Source organism: Papaver somniferum, chromosome 8 (assembly GCF_003573695.1).
Source record: "Papaver somniferum cultivar HN1 chromosome 8, ASM357369v1, whole genome shotgun sequence".
Taxonomy (NCBI): domain Eukaryota; kingdom Viridiplantae; phylum Streptophyta; class Magnoliopsida; order Ranunculales; family Papaveraceae; genus Papaver; species Papaver somniferum.
In genome coordinates, this window is record NC_039365.1 from 2,216,641 (window position 1) to 2,226,020 (window position 9,380).

General features: G+C 40.4%; 1 protein-coding gene across 1 annotated transcript; it reads left to right on the plus strand.

Annotated features, from left to right (window-relative positions):
- Positions 1-7,199: 7,199 nt before the first annotated feature.
- LOC113304177 lies at positions 7,200-8,645 on the plus strand. The gene is made up of 2 exons (XM_026553235.1): positions 7,200-7,425; positions 7,807-8,645. The coding sequence occupies exons 1-2, from the start codon at positions 7,200-7,202 to the stop codon at positions 8,643-8,645; spliced, it is 1,065 nt and encodes a 354-aa protein (XP_026409020.1).
- Positions 8,646-9,380: the final 735 nt, after the last annotated feature.

Consider the following 9,380-nt stretch of genomic DNA (forward strand, 5'->3'; position numbering starts at 1 on the left):
GTTAATTAGTTTCTTGGAAGCTAACATAAAGGTTGGTTTGTTACAAACTAACACAAAGTATCTCGTTAACTCGCTTTCGTGGACATGCTCGTGGAAAAGAGCAAGTATGTGATCAGTTGTTTAAATAAGCAATTGACTCGGCTGGAGTTTAGAAATGAAGATGAAAACTATGGTTATGATAAGTTAATGCTTAGGCATACGCATGAAGGCTACTGTGGTAGTTTTATTTGTTGATCGATTAGTTATGGATGTCAACCCTAATGGATGTGGTGCGCAACTTGGAGTTAGTGTCTTAGAAGAGAGGAACATTAACTTAGGTGGAGCAAGGCAGGCCAAGACGGAGATGTGTTCGTAGTATGGAGCAAGTTCGAAGGTGGCGAAGGATCAAAGGCGCATAATGATTGTAACTAAGTTCGATTGGTATCATATGGAAAATTATCGTGTATGGTCTGATTGAGTTGGCATGCAATACACCTAGAATTATGCCAATCAATGCGGAGTTGTGAACAGAAAGGAGTAAGGTGTATTTTCTCAAGATGTTGCATAACGGATGATCATATGATGATTGTTGGTTCGATGGTCAGGATTTTTCACCGTGGTGGAGATTTGTACAATCACCGGAAGGTTGGATTGTTAAGTCTGAGTTGGTGAAGTTCAAGTTTGGTTTGCTCTCTTCTGGTGGAGGTTCTATGGAACAAGTTTGGGTTAACTACATTTCGGTTTGATTCCTATTGGGGATATGTAGGCAACCAGTGATGGTGCAATCGATGTTCAGAAGATGAAGGGATAACAGTTGATCGTCTCATGCATGAATGCATGATCCGAGGTGGAGAATTGTAAGGAAACGTGGGTTTCCTAGTTTAGGTTAAATTATTAGTTTGATTTAATTACCATATTAAGATGGGATACCTAAATTGACCATGGTTTCCTAGTATGAGTCGGTTTCCTAATCCAAGGAGGCCAAGACTTGGGAACCAAGTTTGTGACTCCTATATAAGGAGCTCTAGGCTAAGTGTTTTAGTCATGCAATCTTCAATGTAAATCTTGTAGAGATGTAAGGGATTCATCCCACCTATTGAGGTGGTTATGTGAGAGACCTAATGGTGGAAGGAGTATATCATTATGGTGTTTATGGGATACTTATCGATGTCGGAAGATATGTCGTTATGGAATATTCATGTGGATATGTTGGTAAGACATCTTGTTAAGGAGAAGATCATCTTGGTGGTGGTGGATTAGATTATTAGTGTTGAGCTGATGGCGTCCATGATAATCTATATCAGGGTGTGCAGAGAAGATCGTCTCGTTGTGGTAGATAATGTGGTAAACAATGACTCTACTTTGGATCTTATAGGGTGCTTATGAGAGTTCTTGTGTTCGGTCACGTTATGGTGAGTCGATGGATTGATTTAGTCAATCAGTTGTGTATTCTCAGTGGTGATTCTATAATGAATAAAGAGGTCGTAGCCGTTTGGTGGACGTAGACAATATTACACACATTGTGTATATTGTTGAACCACGTTAAATCTGTGAGTATTTTACTTATTTTCTTTTGTTTATGGCTTGCATCTGTGTGGTTCTCTTTCTCTTCTTCTTATCCTAGATCAGAGTAAGGTTCATGGAGCAATCCGAGAGATCAAGCGTTTCTTGTTAGCTAATATGTTTCCGCAAGATTAGCACGTAGATAGCTTTGAACCCCAACAATTGATATCAGAGCGATCCAATTGTCCAAACAATTGGTATCAGAGCATTAGGTTAAATACCAATTGCCCCAACACATATTGTCTACAAATTTCAGTTTCAGGTAACACACTTCTATATGATCAATTCTTTCAAACACTTACTATCTCTACGAACGTGTCCGAACTTGCGCTTATTAATGAGTTTTCTAGGTTCACATTAGTTCCTAAGTTCTCTGAATCATTGGCTTATTTGTATTTGTTAAGATTTAAGATTTATGATAGGAAACATAAGTTTATTCCATGTTTATTGTCCTGTAATAGCTCCCCTGTTTGATATGTAAACTCGAATGACATTTATTAACATATAATGTGTGTTTACTAATCTTTCTGTCATTATTCACATTTGATATATCTGGCTTAAAGTTAACCTTAGAAATAAATAGTCATCCTACTATTCTCCGGAGAAGAAAAAAAGCCAATTACAGATGAGTACCACACTATTGATATAGCGTTTTCTGACATATATTAGGAATATTCTGAAGCATGTTGCAGAAACATAAGAAATACGAAAGTCAAAAACCATAGAAATACAAAAGAAACAGCAAAGGACCCTTTTGACATTACCATATGGATGAAATCAAGAAAGTTCATGGCAATTAAGGATGGAAAAGTACGTTAGGTTCGCAAGAGCAGAAACAAGAAATATGTTACAAGAGTCAAATTTCGGTAGCATAATATTTTATGTTTATGTTTTAGCATAATATTTTATGTTTCGTGACCTGAATCTTTGATGTAAAATGTGCTCTCCTCAAAATGCCATTGGCATAATATTTTATGTGGATGATCTTAAAGGAAGTTTCGTAGATAAATGGCCCACTCATAGGAATTACACTGATCACTTCTTCTTTAGGCAGGTTCATGAAGTAGCCCGTGCATTTTCACGGGTTTAAAGAACCTGTTGGTAGATAAAGTTAAAAATGAATTGGAAAATAAACTTTATTTGCTGGTACTTGATGATCTATGGAATGAAGATTTCATGGAATGGATTGGTGGAAATGCCACTTTTGGAAATGGGTTTCCAAAAGTGCCACCCCTAACCCCAACCTACCAAAAATGCCACTATATGACATTTATGCCCCTAATAGTACAGGACCCTTAGTTGTTTGATATTATTTCCAACTTTCAAAAATTAAAATAATTATTTTTTATGTGGTTATTTAGTGCCAGGGTCCTATACAAGGGGTCCGGACTCTTTACCGAACCCTAAGTGTATATTAAAAAAATATTAGAAATCGTTTTTTTTAATGTACTTAAGTATGCAGGGTCCCTTCAAGAAGGTCAGGAGTCAGGACCCTCTGGATCTTAGTTTAAGGACCTTTTAACTTGACCACCTAGGTGCCATGTAGGCGCCATGTAGATGACAAGTAGAACGAACAAGGTGAGGACCTATTGCACCAGCGTCAGGACCTTTAACTAAGAAGTCGGGACCCTTAGCTAAGGACCTTTCTCAAGTCGACCACGTAGGTGCCATGTAGGTGACAACGGGGATGAACGAAGTGATAACATTTTTACAAGGGTCAAGACTCTCGAAGTCTGGACCCTACCGTTTGACGGGACCCTAACGCTTCACCTTCCTTACACCCCCGTTACACCCCTCTTTTCCTTACATAACCCATCTTCATTCTTTTTTTTTAGCGGTTCATCTTCTTCTTCTTCCTTCTTTCATCTTTTTTTTCTTTTTCATGGCAGCTGCTACACCATGAAATGCAGTTGATTTTAGAACCCTAAATTGTCGTCGCCATGATTAGCAAAGCTGTTCTCATCCACTGCAATGGTGAATGGGTGCACAACAAAGGTAATGATGACTACAAAGGTATGACACATCTTGCGGGGGTACCTGATAAGTACACTTTTGAGGAAGTGAAGAAGAGATCAATGGATGTTTTAGGTTTCGTGCACAAACCTTGTTTTGATGTGTATGGCCTCATAGATGTCTCGGGAACCTCATTTAAGCAAAGGATTAAAATTGTTAGTGAAGAAATATTGATTTTTTATGTTGGCCAGACATGTGGAGTCCCAAGCTTTTACACAATAAAATATGGCGAAGAAGTAAAAGTAGATATTCCTCCCATGACTCCCAAAACAACTACTGGAGATTACAGCGGATCCAAGATGCTTCCCCACACTCCCTTGACCCCTCTTAACAATCTCACGTCGTGTTCCAGTGAGGATTATCAGTCCAAGAATGAAACTATCAAGGGAGATGGTGGTGTTAAAGGTACGTTTATTTGTCCCTCTTGTTATTGTACTTTTGTATTATGTTTTTCCTGACCAAATAGTCACACTAATGTTGAGTGTTTTATTTTTTCAGCGAGTACTAGTGGTACAAAGGCTAAGAGATGTCTTGAACCAGTAATGACTCCATCAGCCAAGAAACTCCGATGTCTTCATGATGCGACAACAACTCCAGCGCCGGTTCTGGATATTCCTAAACCCCCGAAGGATATGAAGTACAATGATCTATGTGTGGGTAACACTTTCACAAGCAAGGGGGAGCTGAAACTTAAACTTGCAATAGCCAAAGTAGAAAGAAATTTTGAGTACAAAGCTTTTAAATCCGACAGCCAGAGGTTTATTACCAAATGCAAAGACAAGACATGCGAGTGGCGTCTGCGAGAAGTTCCCTTAGATTCTTGTGGGTGGTGGAAACTCACAGTTGCAAACGATGTGCATACTTGTGAAAGCAACAAAAGGACTGACCCTGAATTAAGAACCAAAGCGGCCGCTACTGGAATTGCAGAGCTTTTCAAGCACAAATTCAAAGAACTAGATGCGGCATTTACGCCCAAACAACTGGTTAAGTATATAAAAAGGGATTATGGAATGGTTATCAATTACCGGCAGGGATACAGCGCTTGCAAGCGTGGTATTAAGCTGATCAAAGGTAGCCCTGATGAATCGTACCAACACCTCGTTGGTTATAGTCACATGCTTGGTGCTCGTAACAAGGGTACTGTTACCGAGATTGTAACTGATTCGGATGATTCTTTTCTATATTATTTCTTTGCTTTTGGAGTATGTATTGAAGGATTCAAAAACTGTTTCAGACCCGCATTTGCGGTTGATGGTACACATCTTACAGGGCCACTGATGAGTGCCAAATATTGTATATATCTATCCCTTTTTGTTGGCATTTAACTCATCTTTTATGCATTAATTCTACATTTTATCCCATATTCTGTATTTTCATTGTTTTCAAGAATAAATATTTTTATTAATTAATTTTGCATTTTTAGGTAATAAATAAAGTTGGGATGAGTCGCGGAGCAAAAAGAGCAGAAAAGTAGTGAAAAGCCGGGAGAAATTACGCAAGGAAGCCGCGAAGAATGGTGCGCACAACCTCATTTTCTACACACAAAAGCGCCTCCGTTCTCAGCCATCAGATCAGTTCTCAGAAGCATCCGACGGTCGCTCCTTCATAGATCATCAAAATCCGAAGTCTCTGCCGAGCACCACAGCGCTGAAATTCCAAGCCTTCAGATTAGATGGTAGTTGAATCCAACGGTCGCTCCCTTGCTGTTCATCAACGTTTGATATCTCCGCCTTACACTACAGTACCTAACTCCATCAAGTACCGTCCGTTTCGTTGTATCCATTCATCCGACGGTCGATACCCGCTTGCCTCCGTATCACCGTCCGATCTACCAACCAGCTTCACATCCCACGGCCCATCTCACGAAACATCATCTCTTGATAGACCCGCCTCACACCCTAGCGACCGAGCACCTACACCCTACCCAAACGCACCCTTCTCCCAAACCATCGAGCCCCTCTCCTCCATCACCTCCCTCTGCAGAAACCGTACACCACCACCCTTTCCACCTCTGCCACCAACTCACTGCCACCACCACACCTCCACCATCATCACCCTATCGCCCAACAACCAAAACCCATCTCCCCCCTATCCCTCTAGTTCCCTATTTTCTCACTTTTTCACGCTTCTTTGCCTGAAACCCTAGGCGTGAAGAACTGATAAATTAGGTAACCTAGAGTTGCAATTGGCGCATGAGAAGAGGTCAGGGAGCAATTACAAAGCATGGGTCGACGATTTCAAGGATCAATTTCAAAGAAATTAGGTAAACCTAATTCAACTGATTTTTGGGGAAGAACCCTAATTTTGTGGTTTTGAGAAATTTGGGTCTGTGACTATAAATAGCCTTGTGGGTATGATGTAAAAACTATGCTTGGAATAGCCAGCATCCAGGACTTTCATGTCCTGTTAATGTTTTTAATTTCAGTTCAATTTCATTTATGTTCATGATTGTTATGTTCCTGTTGATATGCATACTTTTAATTTCCTGTTATGTTCCTGTTAATGTTAATCCTGTTAAGTGTTTACTCTGTTTAATGTGCCTTTGTTAGTTTAAATGCTCACTGTGTTTCAATTCATTATCATGAAGTGATGGAATGCTAGGCTAGAAGCCTTTGAAGCTTTGATTTGATTGTGTAATGGAAGAAATCAGTGCTCATAGCAAGCTGATTATCTTGCCATTCCTTTTGTATGCTTAGGATGCAATGTGCTGATTGTGCAATGGAAGAAATCAGTGCTCATAGCAAGCTGATTATCTTGCCATTCCATTTGTGTTTGCCTGTATTCTTGCCTTAGCCTTGCTCATTTTAGTTTCATTCACATCCTTGCCCTTGGCCTTAGGCCTTGGTTCACTTGCTTTGTTCCTTGTTTTTGCCCTGTGTTGCTTTTGTTTGCTATTTTTTCCTGTTGCTTAGGCCTTTGCTTCTGTTGCTTTGGTTCATCATTAATTCACTGCCTTGCAGCTGCTGTGCAGCACTTGTGCTGCTGCTGCATTGCCTTCTCTGCTGCTGCAACTCTGTTGTTGCTGCTTTCTTTCTTTCACTGCATTGCACTGCTGCTTTGCATTGTTTGCTTCCCCTGCTGCTACTTCTTTTCCTGTTAACTGCTTCTTTTTTTTCCTCTTGGCCTTGTGCTGCTGTGCACTGCTTGTGCAGCTGCAGCTGCTGCTGCAACCCTGCTGCTGCTGCTTTCTCTTTTTTGCCTTGTGTTGCTGCCACTCCACTTCTCCTGCCAGGTCCAGCCCTGTTAGCTCCTGCTGCTCCAAAGCTCATAAGTACAAAGCCCAAGCCAAGTTCAGTTCCCTGTAAGGCCAAAGCCCAGTGCAACTCTAAAGACCAAAAGCCCATAAGTTCACATTTAATCCAAACAAACCCACTAAGCCCAAAGAACAATTAGAAGCCCAATAGCAACTAGGAACCCAAAATAGCTAAACACACAAATCACTCCCGATCTCTGTGGATCGACCCGTACTTGCACGAGCTACAACCGACGACCGTGCACTTGCGGTATTACTGTAGGCCCGCGTTTCATTGCGCTTTAATTTTATACATATCTCCGGGCCCACCAAGTTTTTGGCCGGGGATAATTTTTAGGACCTTTTAGAAGCCTACCAGCCACGCCAAGGAGTTCTACTGTCAGCCGTTGGAATGGATCCCGACGAGTCGATCTATCCTATTGCTTTTGCTGTTGTTGATTCAGAGAATAATGAGTCTTGGGAATGGTTTATGAGAAAGTTAGTCGGAGTACTTGGCGATAAGTATGCTATGAATGAAGATGTTGTTGTGGTAACAGACAGGCACCCATCGATCGGTAGAGCCATAAGGTTGGCATTTCCTTGCGCTAATCAAGTATACTGCATCCACCATCTTTCAGGTATTTAACAAGACTTTATATACTACAAACACACGAGTTTTGTGTTTAAATAGATTTGATGTTAGTTATCTGAATGGATACAACGTTAACCTTTATTTGTGTTTAGTATAACTTATCAGACTGTAGGTCTTTATGTGTGCGTATCTAGATAGAGTTATGAAGTCAATGACAATAGCATCATATTGCATATAATGTCCCAGCGGAGGTGGCAGAACAAGTTTTGTAGCATCAATAGCATCATATCACATATATGTACAGTCCAAACAATTTTTGTTGTCCACCCTATTGTACGATACATTTCAGACATATATATATATATATATATATATGCATGCTTCATGTTGTACTTATAGGTCAATCCTGTAATGTTTGACCTTGCAGAAAATATCAAACAGACCTACCACAACGCCACGGCTTCGGTGGCATTTACAAGAGCTGGAAAAGCGTTTAGCAATGATGAGTATGAACTTGCTATGAGAGACTTAGGTTTAGTGAGCCCCGCTGCTTTAAAATCTGTAGTGGATCTTGGACCGGAAATGTGGGCCAGGGTGAAGGCTCGAACAGGTCGTTCTACTCTCATGACTACAAACGCCTGTGAAACTTTCAATTCAACAATAGCTGATGTTAAAAGTCTTCCAATCTGTCATTTAGTCGATTACATTCGCAGGTTCCTTATGGAATGGTTCTGCGAACGTAGACAACTAGCTCGTGATCGGCAAGATCCTTTGAGTCAACATGCACGGGATATAATCAAAGAACGGTGGGCTGTGGCAAAAAGGTTTGTGGCTTGCCATGTCGATGGGGACGAATATGAAGTGGACGAGGGTGACTATGAAGAGAAGCACACTGTCTATCTTGACCGAAGGTCTTGCACGTGCAAAGTGTTTAACTATCAGCATCTTCCGTGTCCCCACGTACTTGCAGTGTGTGAGACATATAAGATAAAAGAAGAAGGCCTTTGTGGGGAATATTATAAAACATCGGTTTGGAGATCTATGTATGAACCTAAAATCTATGGTGTGCTGAGCCCAGAAACTTGGGATGTCCCAGCGGAGGTGGCAGAACGGGTGGTGCTTCCTACAAAAACTACACCGGAAGTTGGTCGTCGGAGCATCAAGAGGAAAAGGTCCGCCATTGAAAAACCTAGAAAGAAAAGAGCTTGTTCAAGGTGTCACCAGACAGGGCATTATGCTAACAGCAAACGTCGTCCCAAGGCTTAGAACTGGAGTGATTTTGGTTGCTGACATTGCTTACCTTGTTATGTTTGTTTGAAATAGTTTAGGCGGCATCATTAGTAGAGTGGATTTAGTCATATTTTCATCCTCATGGTAAATTAGTTTTTCTCAGACTTGATATTAAACCTTAAATTACAGAAAGTAGGTCTTTTGTAATTGAATTTGGGAATTATCTTATGTTTATTAATTGTAAGTTCTACTGGCATGTTTCATGTGAACTGATTACAAGAATCAAAAATCATTTACTACCATGTTGTTTTAGTGATTGGTATCTAGGTGATGCACTCTTTTAAACGTGCTAATGTTCATTTACTTTTCTTATTGAAACAACGAAAATTATATAGCCATAACTAGGACAACCTAGAAGTAAAAACAGTTCCATCGTACCTAATAAAAAGGACTTCAAATATAAAATAAACTAATCAGACATTATCTTAAACCATTCTTCATCACTTTTCTTTTCAAGTTCTGCGTTCTTGTGCCTTCGGATATCGTTCTTCATTGCACCATTCATCAGCTCAACAAGGGCAAGATCTTGAAACAAACTCTGTCCAAAATTCTCTTCCTTGATCCATACGCTGCTGCCATGATACGAAATGATACATGACTCCGGGACTGAGATCCTTAACCTGTTGCATTCTTCACGTAACTGGCGATCCTCCTTTACTAACTCAAACCACTCCTTACAGAATTGGCTACCGTTTTTTGTTGTGTAGAAAT

What these genes read in the sequence shown, in the direction of transcription:
- LOC113304177 (XM_026553235.1), top strand. Translation starts at nt 7,200, where the DNA reads ATGGATCCCGACGAGTCGATCTATCCTATTGCTTTTGCTGTTGTTGAT. An exon ending in CTGCATCCACCATCTTTCAG is followed by an intron (nt 7,426 to 7,806) that starts GTATTTAACAAG and finishes TTGACCTTGCAG; the next exon opens with AAAATATCAAACAGACCTAC.